Genomic DNA, 18,161 nt, shown 5'->3' on the forward strand with positions numbered 1-18,161 from the left:
AAAAACACTTTTACCAAGTAAAACCACCAGTCTTCTTTACACTTAGAACAGTCATTATACAAGATCAAAACATTCTTGTGAATGATATTCACTTGTTATTGTGCTTGATATTTACTTGTAAGTAACAAAGAATGGGCTATTCTCCCTGTGTATACGTAACATAGCTTTGATGCTACATCTTTTCTTCTGAAGTGGCAAAAATAATACCCTCAAGTCATCTCCCTAACTCACAACAAACTTGTCCTGAACTAAAAAATAGAATGAAAACAGAAAATCTGCTCTGTTAGGTTAGTGAAGGAGTGAGAAGAGGGATAGCTCCAGCATTCTGTCCCATCAGTCACAACACAAAATACACTCACTGACCTCCTGGAGCTTCATTTTGTGATTGCACTTCATCAAGCACTGCTTTCTCCAAAGCTGCTTCATCTCTTCTGTCATGTTGTGCACTGTTAGAAAACAAAATTTATAACAGTCATGAGTCCATTGAAAAGATCCTCAACCAGGAAGTACAGACAAGCAACAAAGCTTTAGGTAAACTTAAATGTTTTAACTAACGTATCTAGTTATCTGAACTAGAGAGAGAAAGGGAGAGATCAATAAAGGAATAACTCACTTATCTTCTTTTTCTTTCACCCACACTTCATTAACAGCGATGGGAAATTCCTTGCTCTGGTCCTTTTTATTTTCTTCAGTTTCTTTCAACACCTCTGCTTCCAAATCATCAGGCTCTAAAATTAATTAAGTCATACCTTGTGAGAAATGAATGCCAAACCAGAAGTTGTTAGTGTTTAATAGCCGGGAGTCTACTCTAATAGTATTACTGTGCTCTTTGCATCTGTTGTCATCTCCATATAAATAAATGGGAAGCATTACTTTCAGAGCAACCTACACATTTGGAATGAACTTGTACTGTTATGTAATATTTTTAATTTAAATTTTAGCCAAAGTTGGCAAGATAATCATGTTTTGCTGCTATAAATTTTAAGATGAAAAGGTACCTGAGACAGACTGTTGTGTTGGCTAACAGCCAACGTTCTCAGTATATGTATAACAAATGTAACTAAGCCTTACATTTATTTTTTTGAAGCAAAATACCACCATCCTCAGTTCTATTAAAATCAACTACTTGACAAGGACCAAAATACACTAAAGCTCTAAAAGCTTCCTGTGTCTACCATTTGTAAAGCACAAGAAAATAGGAAAGAGAACACAGAAATGGCAATAACAAAAGAACAGGTAAGAAAGTTAGCAAAGACAGGAAGCAACAGAGTTTGTATGCAGGACAAACTCATCCAGAACGAAATTCTACTAGTATGCTAAGTCCCACCCCAACAGCAAGCAGTAGGAACTGTGCAATACAGTATTTGGTTGATGGCATTATTTAGAAATAAACAGACTCGTTTTTATTACCAAGTCAATTTTCCATGGCTTTTTGACAAAAGGAAGATCCTTGCCTTGCTGCACACCCATCCTAATTTCTAACTACTTGAATGTGTGAAATATTTCAGTGTCTTCTGCTATCAGCTTATGCTGCCCTTCTGAATGTTTAGGAACATTTCAAACTGAGGCAACACACGGAAGCAACAAGAATAAGGACAGAATATGTTCCTATCACTTCCAAATCGTTCTCAATAGACTAACTGTGAAGCTAGCACTTCCTACACCTGCAGCATAAATGGTCACCAGCAGTGCTTACCATTTATTACATCTATTTCTTCCAGTACTTCAGTTGGTAGCTGCAGCTCTGCTTCTCCTAGAATCTTCAGGACCGAATCAGTAGGGCTTTTGCCCCAGACTTTCCTGCGAGGTTCACCGATATCCAGCCTAATTACTTCCCCCATAGTTTGCCCTGTCAAGACACAAAAACATGTTTAACTGCCGTTCACTTTATATATAGTAAACAAAAAACCTCCACAAAACTAAAAACTACAATTTCAGTATCATGCTCCTCACCTCAAGCCAGAGAGCTTAAAGACTATGGTGAGAAGTCTAGAGTTCCTCTGCTGCCAACTCCTTTTAATGGTAAGTTACCAAATTTACAAACGACAATTAACATCATCTACTTCACAGTAAAAGCAAGGATTATTTTCAGCAACCCAGGTACTCCAGAAGAAAAAGTTTGAGAGATGTTCATAGTTGTCAAAGTCTGTATTAATACCACTTAATTAAAAATTTCACCTCTACTTCTACCAGCTTGCTCATATGGAAGAAGAAAAATAGAAAATCCCTTGTCATAAGATATCAGGACATTTTTTTCTTATTATTTCTCCCTCTGAGGAAAACAAAGCATAAAAAGTGGTGTATGGGAACTGCTGAGTCACAGCCTGAACCACTGACTGATCACCTGAGGCAAGGACTGACTCAGCCCTGGGAGCACAGGGGAAGGCTGCAGCCCCCATTTAAGGGCTGACTGCCACTGGGGAAGGGTCTCTTTCTGGACATCCCTCCTTTGTGCAGCTTTCCTCTGTGAAGAACCTAGAATCTTCCTGTATGGGTGAGCAATCTTTTGCCCTTCCTTTATTGTGCCAATCCTTGGACACCACACCTGTAGTGCAACACCTTCTCCCACTTTGATCCATCCAATCATTGCAAGTGGCAACAAAGAAATGTAGAGCAAAATAAAGTTCATTTATTTTAACTGCATCTGTTCTTTCTGTTAGATTAGTGCCTATTTAAAAGACCCTTAAAAAGGCAGCTTGAAGAAATAAACCACGTATTTAATTAGGCAACTATTTGTTGAGTTTCTTTTTTACATTGCCTGCAGGTTATTTAACTACTAAACACATGATTTACTCCTTATCCAAACGAATACATAGCCACCTTCTTTAGAAGCAAATGAGACACAAATGATAACAAAAGGGCAATAATAAATGAAGATTGATAAAAAGCAGGCATTACACAGTGCAAACTGATTTAGTGATATCATGACAAGAGTGCTTACGGTCCGTCCCAGAGAGAGACTCTTCCATTGTTAACTGAGCTAAAGGAACTACCAAATCTGATGCTCTTGACGCCCATCTTTTACGATCTCCTACAAGTGGGTAGTTATCTTCCTGCTCTTCTTTACCATCTTCAGACCCATCCGACTCAGAGATGTTTTTATCATCCTTTCTTCCTTTCTCATCTTCCTGAGCTTTAAGATTTTGATTTAACCTTTTCAGTATTTGCCGCTTGTTCTGAAATAAGGATCAACAGATAATTACCTAAAACAGCATCTTTCTTGAAAAGGAAAAGAAAATTAAACAGAATGCAGCCTGACATACCTGCACTGCAAGATCTGGCTTCTTGACTTCCTCTTTAACCTCCTGGGCAGCGGTTACATCTCCATCCTTTAAAACCAAGAAGCAGGAAAAATCAGGTAGAAGGTACAGCAGAAAAAATAATCTTTATCTACGTAGTGAAAGGCTCTTAGAGGTGACTTTTCAGTGAGAAGCATAGGTAGATTTTGACAGACTGCACAACACTTCTGGTTTTGTGGTGCTTCACAAGCACTTTAAAGGACAGAAGTCTGACTTGTTTGCTGCCTTAAGCAGTGAGCAAATTAATCTGTTAAGTAAAAACTCACAGCATAATCAAGGCAGAGATAAAGCTAGATATGTCACACAGCAAAATGACACTCAGATCCAATGCTAGAAAAGAGCAATCGTGTGAGAACAAAAAAGTTGAGAGGACAGAATCTAGGAGCATTTGTCAAGAAAAGAATAAGGCACAAAAGACAGTTTTCGTAATGACAGCACATGTATTACCAAGTCAGTAAGAATAAGAATAGTACTCCCTTAGTATTCAAGAACACACAGAAAACCTGCTTGGACAAAGTTGACTGGCAACAATTACAGTAAGAAAAGGCAAATATTGCATTATGCAGAGCATTTTTCAGAGAAACACTTCACATTCTTCTTGATCTGCTTTAATTACAAGAGCAGTACAGTTTGAACTACTGGTGAGACCCTTCAGACTCGTCAAAACATTCACAATGAGCTGCCTTCAGAAAGCATACTTGGTTTTAAACTGTAGATTAAATATGCATAATAATTCAACATAATTGAAGGCAGGAATGCAAAAATTATAATCATTGTGCACAAGGCTTGTCCTTCTGATCAACTAAGCACTCTGATTTTCAGTGAGTTATTCTCTTACTTTGCTGTAAGACGGATGATCCACATGAAAAAAGTGCTCCATGATTTAGATATTTGCATCACAACACAATTTACCTTCCCAGCTATCAACTGACACCTTTCAGTTACATAAATCACTTTGTGCTAAATTTTAATTGTATTCCTATCATCATATCCAAGTTCATACACGCTCTATAACCCTGTACTATAATTAAATCTATAACCTAGGTAATAATACAAAGGTCAGCATTCAAATTAACAGATTGCATTTAAAACACAAGTTGTGCAGTCACATGTTGAGTTTTTATGGTATTGCTTAAATCAGATGACAGTAAACAAACACGTAAACATTGACACTACTGGGACCAAAGGCCACAGAAAATATAAAATTGGAATACTGTCTTAAAACAACAAAACCAGACCATGCTGTCACACTTGAGTGTCAGACTTGTTATAATCAGTATAGACTTTCAAAGTCAGTGAAAAGAATCAAGGATATAAAATGGACTGACTTAACATTTATCAGTTCCACTCTACTTGGGCACAGATTACAAACTCATTAACACCTGATTTCAAGAGGCTTCATGTCTAGTGAACCACTTCTTCCTCTAACCACGACTTCATTCATCAAAAAAGAAGTTGCTATTTTGTTGAAAATTGACCAGATTTGCATTTCAGAAGACACATGTATTTCAGCAGCTTATAAATTGGTATTTAGTCTTTTTTTCTTTGAAGCAATCACTATTTCTTCTACCTAATACACACATTCTCTTAAAAATTCTTTTTCAACCCAGTCTGCTTGTCTGTTTTTTTCATTACTTTCATTTTTTCACAAGACTACCTACCACTCCCACTTCTTTCAAAGCAGAAGTCATGGAGATGGGCTTAACTGGAAGCTGTTGCTTAGGAAGAGATACTCCAGGCTCTTGTATTCCGTGCACAGGACTGTGTCCTGCTGCTCCCACATGACAAGGCACGTTAGGATTCTTTACTCCTTTAGCTATCAGCTGTAAAGGTACATCAAAGAAAAAGAAAAATCAAAGACCGCACATTCACCACAGTATGCTCAGATACACTCCTGTAAACCTTCAGGAAGAGCAACGTCGCACATTTTTGTACTAAATGCAACTGTTAATGACACATGTTAATTACTGCCAATTTATCAGCTCCACAGCATTCTGCATTTTTTGTAGTTATCACTAGTTGGACTTCGCAACACACAATCCAATGAAGATTATATACGTTTTGGTAAGCAGCAGATAATCAATAAAATGCTAAACATAATCCTGGTGACTGGCTCCTGCTCTCCTCTATTTCAGAAGGCAAACTTGTCTAAGGTAGAAATTCACCATGAAAGACTTCATTCATACAAAGACAGAGCACTACATACTTAGTGTACATTTGCTTACATGTTCTTCCCAAGCTCTCTTCTCTCTTTCGTATGCTTCCTTCCTCTTTCGCTCTAACTGTTCTTTCAGAACTGCAGCTCGAGCATTTGCTTGGGCCTGTAATAAGCAAGCAAGGAAAAAAAGGATCAACTACAAACACAAAAAGTAGTACACAGTTCTGCTGAACATTTTACAAAGAAACATTCTTGGATCACTTCATCTTGTTTTCTGTAACTTAATTCTTTACAGACTGCACAGACTCGACTGTTCCCAAACCTCACCTCCGAGAAAAGAATTTCCACCTAAATTTCCCCTCTTAGGTTAAAACTGTTTCCCCCCCCCCCCCACCCCAAACCTGTCATTACCAGACCATCTAAAAAAAGTTAGTCTCCCTCCTGTTTGTAAATTCCCTTCAAGTACTGGAAGGTCTCAGTGAGGTTTTCCTGAAGAAATCTTCTCTTCCCCACACTAACCAAGCCCAGCTGCTTCAACCTTTGTTCACAGGAGAGGCGCTCCAGCTCTCTGATCATCTTTGTGGCCTTCTCTGGACCCACTCCAACAGCTCTGCATCTTTCCCCAGCTGCAGGCCCCAGGCCTGGACACAGTAATGCACATGGAGCCTTCACAGGGGCAAAGTACAGGAAACAATCCCCTCTGGTGCCTCTTTTGATGCAGCCCAGGATGCAGTCGGTCAGTCAGGCCACCACCAAGTGCACAATGCTGGCTCATGTCCAGCTTTTCATCATCCAGAACATCAACCACGAACAATTAAACATACAGCTTAAACTGTCAATATTTATTCAACAGATGAGAAAAGCTTCAGCTGCTGCTTCACCTCTAGTTTCAAGGTTAGGCATAAGGTCAGCTTGTTTGTACATTGCTCCTTGAAGACGAGGGGACAAAGTGAATAAGTAGAGTAATACTTGCTACATAGCATGGTAGAGGTGGTTATTAATATAGAAAGAACAAGGAGAAAAAAGCTCAAAGTAAAAACTCGATTCCTGTGACTTATACTTGCTTTCAACTACCAAACAAAACAAGATTCCAAGTAGTCTGCAAGAGCCCATCCTACGATCTACCTGTGGCCCTGTCTGCACAAGAGCAGAGTCATTTATTCTTTAAACTAGAAGATGTTATTTAAGCTACGTTTTCCTTTCCCTTTCACCATCAAAAGGCTATCCTAGTTATTATACCAAAGTGCCTTTAGCACTACAGCTAGTATAGAGGGCTAATCTCTAGCCCTCTATGGAAAGGATGGGACCAAAATCTTCCTATACTATGCCACATCACAACGTACTTTAAAACAAAGATGAATCAGTTGAATGCAGTTGTTACCTCAGTACAGTATTTATGACTTACGAGAGACGAAAACCTCCATTATTGAATGTGTAAACAGATATTGATAGCAAGAAACTTTAAGAAGGCAATTTTAAAACCAATGAGTTCCACTTACTCCCTCCCCACAATTACCTTCTGTGCTTCTATCTTTTTGCGTTTCATTTCTGCTTCCTCACTTGACTCTTGTCCATCAGAACTGGGAGCTTCGTTCTGCAAAGCATGAGTCCTCAATTAATTATCATTAGCACCTGTTTTTAACAGCTGAGAGATAGAAGTGACCAATGGGATTATTCAGACTGATCACTTGACTAACACAAGTCAGAATTCTACATGGTAAATTCTCACTTAAATAAAATACCCTACTGGCCTAAACTTGCTTTTTGAAATTACTGATAATGATATCAAGTTTCTACAAACAAGAAAGCAAGAAATTAATGGACCTAAAGTTGCACAGGCAGTGAAAGTTGACCCAACAACGCTGGGAAGACCGAATGGGTGGATGGCTGTTGATGGAGAATGGACACAAGAACATGTAAGGTGTATTTCAGAAATCTCTGTTTTTAAATAACTCCCATTCCATAACTTCTGCATAGTGCAATTTACAGAACAGACTGGCAGAGTTGAGTAAAAAAAAAAAAAAATCAAGTCTCACAGTAGGCTTGAACTGTTAAAGCTCAACTTGCACAGACCTCTGATTTAATACAAACTATTTAGAAGCCTATTTAAGTAGGCTTCATGCAGTATAAGGAGGAGTCCTAGTAGAAATGATTTCACAAAGCCCAAGCAAAAAATCTTAGGTAGCTTTTTTCCAGTGGGAGGTTTGTGTGTCAAATTCTGATGTAACTTTACGTTGCCCTATCTTTAAAAGATGGTTGGGCTACATGTACTGAAGCTCAACCATTGGATTCCAACAAATTTTGTTAGTTCCAGAAGAAGAGACTGAAGTACACTAACTGTGGAACAGAATTAAATGGTAGAAATACATATAAAATTGCTTCTGAGAGAAATGTTTCTGCAGGGATAGAAGATTATATCCCCCAGCCAACTTCTGAAGTTGTTTATGTTTCAAACTGACCTTCTCTCCACGAAGTTTCGCTTTAATCTGTTGACGTTCATTGAAGTTCTGCAGTCGTATCTGTCTTAACCTTGCCAAATACTCCTAAGGCAAAGAAAGGAAGCAATTTTCAATTGCACTGAAACCATTTGTAGCACGGTTAGCTTACAAAACCAGTTAAGATTCCACAAAAAGTGAAATGAAATGAGGGGAAAAACAACGTAATTACTATTGCTATAGTAACATATAATAATTCCCAGAAGAACATTCAACCAACGAAAACAAAACTGAAAGTTACATTCCTCAGTAGTAAGCTACTATTGTACTTGACATAACCAGGGACCAGGAATGGTTACACACGTTACAACACAGTTACATCATACAGATATGTATGCAAGTTCAAGAAACTTTTCCAGGCAGACATTTTCTCATAACTGTTGTAGACAACAGTTTTATGAATATTCAAAATAATATTAATAAAAAAAATTACACACCCACATTCCAGGAATAAATTATTTCCTAGGAATTTATGAAGTCCTTTCATTGCATTACAATGATGAACCATGCAGGGAAAAAAGGCACAATCAAGTTCAAAACAGAGCTATTTCTGCGATGGAAGTGGCAAACATGCGGCAAGCATACCTCTTCTTCCTTGTTTCTGGATTTCCTTCCTCTTGCAGACATGGGCCTGCCTCCATAGATATCTGCCACGTTTTGCAGTGTACCCTGTTTGCCATTTAATGGTATCAAATTTAAAATGGCTTGGGCAGTCAAATTATCTGACTTATCCAGTAACTGTCCACTTAGAAGAAACCAAATCCATCAATGATCTGAAGCTGCTCTTAAGTTCAACGATAACCTCATTTCATTTACAAGTAATATCTAACAGTAAGAGCTGACAACCCTGAGCAGCCACAAACAAGCTAGTTTTAAACATGGTACAGGTCTTTTCCCTGCAGCTTGTCTTCCCCTGCTGTGTTAGAAAATGCTCTTGAGCAGCAGTTTTGGTACATCTATAATATACACAAACAGCACCACACAGTTGGTATTTCTGCCACCACTGAGCAAAGCCTAAAATGCAAGTGGAATCTTCATATGTACATTAACCATTTTCTCATCATAATATGTATCTTTAACACACTAGAAGTAGCAAATTCAAGAATTTGCATGTGCATCTTAAGTGTATAATGTCGGGTAGTGGGATGTATTCAGAATCCCAAATGTAACCAAAAGGGTTCAACTTTTATGGGAACACTAACAGAAGCCCAACTCCAGACAGTGCAAGAATCATTTAACCCAAAGTTCCCTGCTTGGTTTAAAATTAAATGCTTCTGCTAATCATAATATTCTGACCCTGCTGAACTCACAAAAAAGTATCTTCAACACATAATGACAGTAAATGCATGTAAGATTGTTGTATAGACCTTCTGCCTTTTAAAACACTTGGTATTTTGTTTATCCAGGCTTGAGAGTAAAGAAATGCCTGTACCTCAACACTGCAGTTAAGTTTTATGAGCAGATGGACCAAATCCAAATATTCTGGCTACATAATCTTTCAGATTCAGCTAAAAATCAGTAATTTAAGAAAAAAGATTTGTTCTAAACTCCTCTGGCTTAGTCTCTAGGGATAAATTACAAGATTTATTCTCATAGGTAAGAAATAGCACACAACCATGAGAATTCTATGATTTTTAGTTTCAGCTGGAGTGTTAAGTAACAATCAAAAATTGAAGCGTTATTTTCCCTATTTTAATTTTGAAAACTATCTGTTTTCTGAAAAATAAGTTATATTTTAGGCATGTTCCTGAGCTTTTGAAAAAGCTAACTGGCACTTTACAAGTAATCTTGCTGGTCCTCACTGTGGCATTCGCATGAGCTTTCAGTTTTCTCAAACTAATGACGACCTTAAACAACAAGAATTGGAAGCAAGCTTTTGATAACTGGTCTTATTAATACAGACAATTAGCATTAATCATTTACACTCATCTACTTAAGTGAACATACTAAAATTTTCAAAGACCAGGACTCAGTATCTTTTAATGCCCCACAGCTACAAAGAAGCACCAGGATGAGTCAGCAGTTGTCTTAAAGACTGTAACATTGAAAATACCACTCAACCTCCAAGTTGAACTGTAGGGTCACTTAAAACAAACAGAGAAACCACATGTAACCACATACTGAACTAAGGTTGGATAAATTAACACAACCACTTAGCATTCACACAAAAAGCTCCATCTTATCTGATTCCTATCCATTTTTCCTCTTAAATTATTCTGGTCTAGAAGACAGCACCATCCCTACATAACAGAATCATAGAACGGCTCAGACTGGAAGGAGCCTTCAAGACCATCCTGTTCCAACCCCTTGCTGCGGGCAGGGGCACCTTGAACTAGACCAGGTTGCCTGAAGCTCCATCCAATTTGGTCCTGAACTCCTCCAGGGAGTTCCACAACTTCTCTGGGCAACCAGGCCCAGTGCTGCGGTACCCCAGGTAAAACAGTTCTTCCTGATGTCTAATCTGAATTCACACTCATCTAATTTCAAGCCTACCTGTTGTCTTAATACAAAACCTTTTGAAAAGCCCCTCACCATCTTCCGTGCAGTCTCCCCTTCAGGTACTCAAAAGCCACTATGAGGTCCTCCTGGAGCTTTTTCTTCTCTAGACTGAGCAACTCTTTACATGGAAATTACTGCAAGCCATACAAGGTGTCACCCCTCCTTCCTCCCCCCCAGTACAAACAGGAGAAAACTGCTGAGAGCTTCTGCCATCAGTGGTAACTGATACATTAATATGGAGCCCTGGCTTAGAGTCAGAGCCTCCCCATTTTATCACAGCTGCCCGTTAAGTGTAAAGCATTTGGGCTCAGCTGAATACAGTAGAGAAACAGCAATACACAGTGCATACCTGGGTAACTCGCATCAGTGAGATCATATAAAACTACATTAATGCCAAAGTTTAAAACAAATTAGAAGCAGGTACTATGACTGACTCATCTACAGTGAGGCAGAATGAACTAGTATTATTTCTATCAAAAAGGTTTACTGGTCTCAGAGGCTTCAAAACAGAACGACACTTTTAAAACAGAAGCCCCATGCTTCAGAACTAATGTACTAACCTAATGATACTTTTGCAACAAAGCTAAAGTATCTTAATAAAAAGCATGTCTTCAGGAAAACACTGCTATAGTTGAGTTCAGTTTATATGCAAGCACAATTTCCACCAAAATTTCACATCTATGACCAGCAGTAAATGCTCAACACTGTTCTGAAGCTTACAATATCAAGTAAGACATGCACAGAAGAGGTATTTTTTCCCCTTTGATCATGAATTTACACAAATGAGACATGTCTGCACAATTCCAGTGCTTTGGTTGGTTTATTAAGATGTACCCCCCCTCGTGTTTTTTTTTTAATATGTAGAAAAATATTTAGTCAGTATTTCATGGCTACAGTACTAATTTAAACATCTGTAAAGCATTGTGAAACAGTAACACACAAAGACAGCATTTTCCATACCATGTGTCCCTCAGCACGAGCTTTGTTTTGCATGGCTTCCCTCTTTCGTTGCCAGAATTCTTCAACTTGCTTTGCTCTTTCTGCAGGTAACCATCCTTTCTGCCTGAATAATTATAACACATAGCAAGCTCTGAGCTTCAGAAATACAGCATTCATACAGCAGTGCATTTTTCTTAACTGGGAAACAAATAAGTAATTAACTTTCTATAAGTAACATATCTTCAGAAGAATGCCTTTTATCAGCCAAAATGCTCAAGTCAGACTTTCACAATATGGAGAAAAATACACTCAACAACACAGGAAATACAAGTGGACTCCCTTCCAATACAGTGTTGCTCTCTTCCACGTTCTGTTCATCAAAACAAAAATGAATGTCAAACCATGACTTTAGTGTAGTTATTTATGGAAATTTCTCAGCTTGTCTCACTAGTAAAACACGGATAAAAAGTACAAAAGATGAATACCTTCAAGACTTCGCTCTGGAGACAGGCTAGAAGTCCTCATAAGCCACCCGTTAAGATAGCCTGTTGGATATCTTATATATACATATATATATATATGTAAGATATAAGATATAAGATAAGGTATAAGATATATATCTATATCAAGAAGAGTTTTAATTGGCTCACAATTGCCCAAATTGCTTGGCAAGTCTGATCTAGACTTGGAGCAAGAGCTTCTACCTAACTGAAAACTGCTCAATGGTGTTTTTCCAAGGGCATTTTGGTTAACTTAATGAGATTTTTGTTCAGTTATTTTTCAAGTGAGCTTTCCTGCCACAAAATTAAGCAGAACAGATATTTTTTTGCATATCCTGCCCCTCGTCAGAGACCTGTTAGGTTAGACAAGAAGGCCGTGTTCACATCACTGTAACAGCACCAGGCAAGTCTCCTAGTGCACAAATACGATCACTTGGTAGAGGAAACAATTTCTAGAAGAACTGATTAAAAGGAGACTAATGAGAAAACTTCTAAGGAAAACAAATGAAAAAAAAAAAAACCTCTTGGACAGTGTTAGAAATCCTAACAATCATAGAATGATGAGACAATTCCCTTTGCAAGGCTCCCCCACAGCCTTGTCTGATTGTACGTAGAGTACTAGCAGTCCAACAAATGGCAGGAAGATAGCAAGAAAAGCTGACCATCAGGCTGAAACAGCCAAAGAAAGAATATTTTGCCATACAGAAGCTACTGTTAGCATTTCGTAAATGAATTAGCACACTCATTAAACCCCTTTGAATCTTATTTTCCCCACACTGCTACCCAGCAACAAATGAGGAAGTGAAATGAGATATCCATATGCCATAATTCAAGAATGGAAAGAGAGGTGAAATTCCTTTGATAGAACAAACCCTGTAGCTGTTCTGGAAATGCAAAGTGGCCCACTGAACTACTGGTAAAGAAAGAACCACTTGATAACTTTTTCGTGCATCTGTTTGACTCACTACATGATTTTGACTGTCAACGTTCATTACATATGAACTCAACCAGTAGATAAAGAAGTCTATCAAAATACATCACGTAGATGAGGTTTAGCCTACAATTTTGGAGAAGCGCCCCCAGAGCAAAGAGAAACACCAAACCCAATGCTCTCTTCATCTAAAACCTAACTCACAGCAAAAACCTATTCAATTTTTTATGATAATGATTTTCCCTAATGTAAGGCTGAGTAACTCACCTTATTAAAATGTTTCAACCAGATTTCTTCTGGTCAGCACTGCTGTCCAATTTTTAGAGACTGCTGAAGTTGAGAACACTTCATTTGGGGCAGCATAATCAGAAATATTGTAATTTGATCATTTTTCAACTTTCTAAACATATGGTTGAAAATGCCAATGTTCCATAAGGTTGTGTAATGCTGTGATGCTACGTGATGAGCAACACAGCAATAACAGTGGGGTGGCACAATCCTAGGCTGCAGTAAATGAGGACAAGGCCACACAGAGCAGCTGTGGACAAAAACAACAGAAGAAAGCCTGCTTACTCTTGGAAGGCCCTAGGAAGGCAGGGACCTCTAGTAAGACATCCTCACCTCCACTGCCAACCCTTCAAATGAGGTCGGGGAAGGGGTGGATCCTGGCTTCACCTCTTCCAGTCACTCAGGTGTATTGATTGCACCTCAGCTCCCCTGGGTTGGCCCTGCCTTCCCACCAGGTGCTCAACCACTGGTTCAAGCTCTGACTGATTTCTGCTACAGGTTGTAATTATTAGATGTGTAAGGTACATACAATACTTTAACACTTTACTAACCTATGCTACCACTTCCTAACCTAGGCAAGATCTGGGGATTGTGGCACTGTGTGCCAAGGATTGCAGAGGAGGTTGAAAAAACTCATCTGTCATCCTGAAAAATACACCTGTAGATGTTTCTTTGTTTTCTTTTTATATATATCAGGAAGAGTTTTAATTGGCTCACAATTGCCCAAATTACTGTAAAGAAAATGGAATACACTTCACAGCTTTCAGAACTGTAACATCCGTGATATAGTTGCAATATATAAACCAGACAAATGTAGAAGACTGGATATATAGTATATAATCTAGAATGCTAAATATATACAGTATAAAACTTCAAATTGAATTAATCAATTTAGAATAAACTAAGAAAAATGTGTTCTTCGGCCACTTCCTTTTCCTCACTTGAACACCATTTATTTCTGCCACCAAAGAATACTACTTGTGATGCACAGAAGTTCAAGTAATTCATAAGAAAAAAGCTTGCCATTAAGAATACTAGAACAACGTTGAAGCAATGCTGAAATACTAAAATTTTAAGCATGTGTTTCTCCATTTTTCATTACAGAGTGTGGAGATAATTCTTTCTAAAGTTACTAATAGATTTCAAGGAAAATAACAGTTTTGGAAAACAAACAAAAACATGAAAGAGCACCAGTATCTGAAAGAGGTTATCAATTAACCTGAAAGATGTAGATGTGCCTTTTTTTTTTTTATAAATACATACAATACACACTCATTTCCTGGTTAGTGCAAAGAGTAAGTACCACAGAAATCATAAATTGTGTATCATTTTAACATCTAGCACTCACATTTCCTGATGAAGAAAGCCCCAGTTTTCCACTGGTCAATACACATAAGCTAGAAGTGCCGAGAACTTTCTACGTACTCTTAAATAAAATAAAAATGCTCAGATGGAAAAAAGGCAGCCAGAATGACATGACAAGACAAGGAAGCATCTTGGCACGTAACACAGAAGTCAGAACTAGAAAAAAGCCAAGAAGGCTGTTTTACCTAGACTGCAACTGCATTAAGCCAGTCCTTTTAGCTTAAATCTAGCTTAGGTAATTGGTAATCTTTTTTTTTTTTTCCCCTACAGGGAGAGCCAAGGTTTCCATTGGTGTTGAAAGTACTGTGGTCTGTGAGGGATCAACACACAAACAGACAGCACGCTACCAATGGATAAAGATGATTCTGAGACATGTCCAACTACTAAATGGAACAAGATAGAACAAAATTCTAACACATAGGGACAGATTTATGGATTATCGTAGCCCAACCTGTTTGCACTGGCTTGTTTAGACACCTCCTTCAACCTTTTCACTTTTTTCCTAATTGCATCAGCATCAGGTAAATGGTGATGACCTGCAGGCCCCTTAGGAACTCCTGGACGTACTCCAGGTGGAATTCCTCTGTAGATAAATATGTACAGTAACTTTCATTACTTTCATCTGAAGCAGACCACATGCAATATCACATGGAAGGTAGCCATACCTCTCAGCAGCTTCTTGGCCTTGTACTTCCGCCCTCCATTTGGCTTGCCTCTCTTTAGTTACTTTGAAGGTTTCCTTTTGCAACTGGTCAAAAATAGCGTGATAGTGCTCATACTGTCCTTTCAAAGAGGCAGGAAAAGGACCAACACCACCTCCACCGCCATAATACGGTGCCTGAAAATCAGAAGAGGTAGGCTGAAAATCTCAAGTACTGTTTTAACAAGCCCTTTCAATTTTTCTCCACTCCAGCACAGTGAAAGTATTAATATGCTTTGCAATCATTCTCAACTGGTCCTAGTTTAATTTTGGCATTCACCTATTTTAATCTACTACACGACTGATAAATTGAAAATGAAAACTTACTTTTCACCTAGTACTCCAAAATAACACAGTATTTTCTCTCTCTAGGCTATTATACATGAGACATCTACTACATATTTAGCAAGTTACCAGTGAAGAACCTGCTGAAGCATAACTGGAAATAGCAGATGTTCGACAACAAAAAAATTAGGTTAGCATGCAAAAAGTTAGAAGTGATAGAGTACTAACTGCAGAATTAATGAATGATAGCTATCCAAACATCCATATTTTACTAATGCCACAAATGGTAAAGCATGTCTCTAAGGTTGCTGAAGGACAGTAATAAATTTATCTCAGACTCCTCATTTTCAGCTATCTATAACTTCACTGCATCACCAAAATTGAGAGGCTTCCCTAGTGAAGCTCAGACCAGGCAAACAGTTACCACAGATTAGAGCTTTATGAAAATGATCTCTGTCGTCTACAAAGACCTGGAATTCCTGGAGAACCATCATGTCAAAATAACAGTCAAGAAAATGTTGTAAGCAGCTGTGTATAGTAATAGTCAAGAATAGATACAGAAAGCATGAAACAGACAAAACAAAGGTAAGGTTGCCATGCACAAAAATGTTCTCTTCACACGTGGGTAACTGGTCAATCAGGCAGCCCATGGTAGTGAACCTACAGCATGCTCAATACTCTAAGTGTTCCAAATTATTTCACATTTCAAATAAGACAGTGCAGATGTGACAGTTTTAGGATGGTTCAGGCAGAAGATCTGCATCAGTCCGTATTTGATAACAGAATTTTATTCACACTCCGAGTTTCAGTTTGTCAAACATCAGTGGTTCCCTGTAACCCATACGATAAAAAGCAAACAAATCAATCTAGGCATTCAAGTAAGTATGCCGGTATGCTGTTCCTCTAGATAACAGTGATTTGTTACAAAAGACAGCCAATTATACAAATAAAATGCAAAGCCTTGCCTTAGACACTGTTCAGGGTTTCACCTATAATTACTATGCGTATTTTCAAAAAGATCATCAGAAGAAATATTAAGATCAATCTCTAGGCAAACAGTTCAGAAGCAGGCGTTCATCAACCACGTGCAGAACAGTTGCAGTCCCTGCTAGAATCCAAAGCCAAGTCCTTGATGTCTCTCTCCCTACTTTCCCTCAAAAACAGGTGCCACTCCAAAAACAAAAAACAACAGGAGGAAAAATAATGCAGTGCAGACCTTGTTACGCCTTCATCAGGGACTATGTGGCTTGCAGTCTCAGAATGCTTGAATACCGATACTCTAACAGCATCATCAGTGTGTCACTGACTGCACTGCTTATGTGCAGGAGAAAGAAAGAAAACAAATCAGAACTACTCTGACAGAACATGAAAACCCTGAGTGATGGTAACTTAGTGGCCTGCATTAAGGGCTGTGCAAAACTAACCTGAAGAACATATGTCAAACAGTTATGTGTATGTATATATATACACACAATCTGTTTGCTTTGATACTTCACAGCGGCACTTTGTGAAAAAATACACAGCCACTGAACTTCAATTTCTGTACATGACCAAGAACACTGGAAGACAGTGATGGATGTTTTGTATTTCTTATGTCTAAGGCCCTTGCAATAAAACTCTCCAATCTAATCTAAGGCACGGTCATTTTCAGGAATATATCAATCTCCAAACCAAATATCATGATGCTTATACATCATGTTGTAACGGAGCCCTTGTATGGATGACTGCCAACACCATTCTGACGGAGAGAAGGACAGAGAGATGTGAAAAACAACTTTTCTCAGTTTCCCATTAAACCAGAGCCTGGTAGTTTTGAAACTGATATTTTTATGCTTGCTTCTATATATAAGCTTATTTATACAATGCGTGGCATGCAGCAAAATGGGGTGTCAATCTTGAACTATAGTTATGATAAGCAGCTACTGAAGCCTGGTTGTGCAATTCCATTTCCTTGCTATTTTCTTATACAAAACCTCCTCTCATTTTGACTGTAGTGTTCAGCCAGAGTTCCTTTATAAAAACTGAGCTAAACACATTTAAGGCCAATATCTTTGTAGGATTCACCAGCACCATAACTAATGGCTGCATTTAAACCCACTTCATGTCATCAGATAGATTCACAGCATACTTGATGTAAATCAGTTATCTTGGTTTACTTGACGTGGCAGTATTTGAATTTCTTCACTGCCAATTGTCTGATGAAAGTCAAGTCCAAGAGTCCTATCTTCAAATACCTTCATCATGCTACTTTCCAGAACAGTTATGTTTCCATGGAAGCAAGAGATATACAGACTAAGAAATTGTCACAAAAATAGCATGAAATTATATAACTTAACTCCATAAAAATGAAAAAACTAAGGGGCTCACAGCTTTGAGAAAAAGATATGCTTACTCAAATTTTCTCACCTATCATAGACAACATAACACAGATAATGGAACCGTCAATTATGTTGTTAACTAAAAACAAAAGCTTAAAACATGTTTTCAATACTGGGGAAAAAATCCATTATAATAATATGAGAACCTAGAAAGATATTTCAACAAAAAGTTTCAAGAACAAACTGGAATATGAAAGAAGCTCTTCATGCATTTATTTAGGAAAAGCAGCGAAAGCAAGAGTGGGGAAAAAAAAAAAAAGTGATGCATGAAAATCATTACTAGTAGAAAGAGAAGAGATTCAGAAATCATTAATTATTAAAAAT

General features: G+C 38.1%; 1 protein-coding gene across 12 annotated transcripts in view; it reads right to left on the minus strand.

The window, feature by feature from the left end:
* Positions 1 to 18,161, minus strand: part of NEK1 (NIMA related kinase 1) — a 53,312-nt gene that overhangs the window by 12,667 nt on the left and 22,484 nt on the right. For 6 of the 12 annotated variants that reach the window (XM_052690156.1, XM_052690152.1, XM_052690148.1 and 3 more), the window contains 13 exons: positions 15,140 to 15,312; positions 14,926 to 15,057; positions 11,412 to 11,514; positions 8,538 to 8,621; positions 7,917 to 8,000; positions 6,974 to 7,051; positions 5,525 to 5,620; positions 4,961 to 5,122; positions 3,264 to 3,329; positions 2,942 to 3,176; positions 1,697 to 1,849; positions 614 to 728; positions 364 to 446 (listed from right to left, as the gene is read on the minus strand). In XM_052690156.1, coding sequence (XP_052546116.1) covers positions 364 to 446; positions 614 to 728; positions 1,697 to 1,849; positions 2,942 to 3,176; positions 3,264 to 3,329; positions 4,961 to 5,122; positions 5,525 to 5,620; positions 6,974 to 7,051; positions 7,917 to 8,000; positions 8,538 to 8,621; positions 11,412 to 11,514; positions 14,926 to 15,057; positions 15,140 to 15,312 — 1,564 coding nt within the window. Of the gene's footprint in view, positions 1 to 363; positions 447 to 613; positions 729 to 1,696; positions 1,850 to 2,941; positions 3,177 to 3,263; positions 3,330 to 4,960; positions 5,123 to 5,524; positions 5,621 to 6,973; positions 7,052 to 7,916; positions 8,001 to 8,537; positions 8,622 to 11,411; positions 11,515 to 14,925; positions 15,058 to 15,139; positions 15,313 to 18,161 lie in introns of those variants that run through there. The other 6 variants (XM_052690154.1, XM_052690153.1, XM_052690157.1 and 3 more) reach the window with 6 other exon arrangements.

Source organism: Tympanuchus pallidicinctus, unplaced genomic scaffold (genome assembly GCF_026119805.1).
Source record: "Tympanuchus pallidicinctus isolate F22 unplaced genomic scaffold, pur_lepc_1.0 scaffold26, whole genome shotgun sequence".
Taxonomy (NCBI): Eukaryota; Metazoa; Chordata; class Aves; order Galliformes; family Phasianidae; genus Tympanuchus; species Tympanuchus pallidicinctus.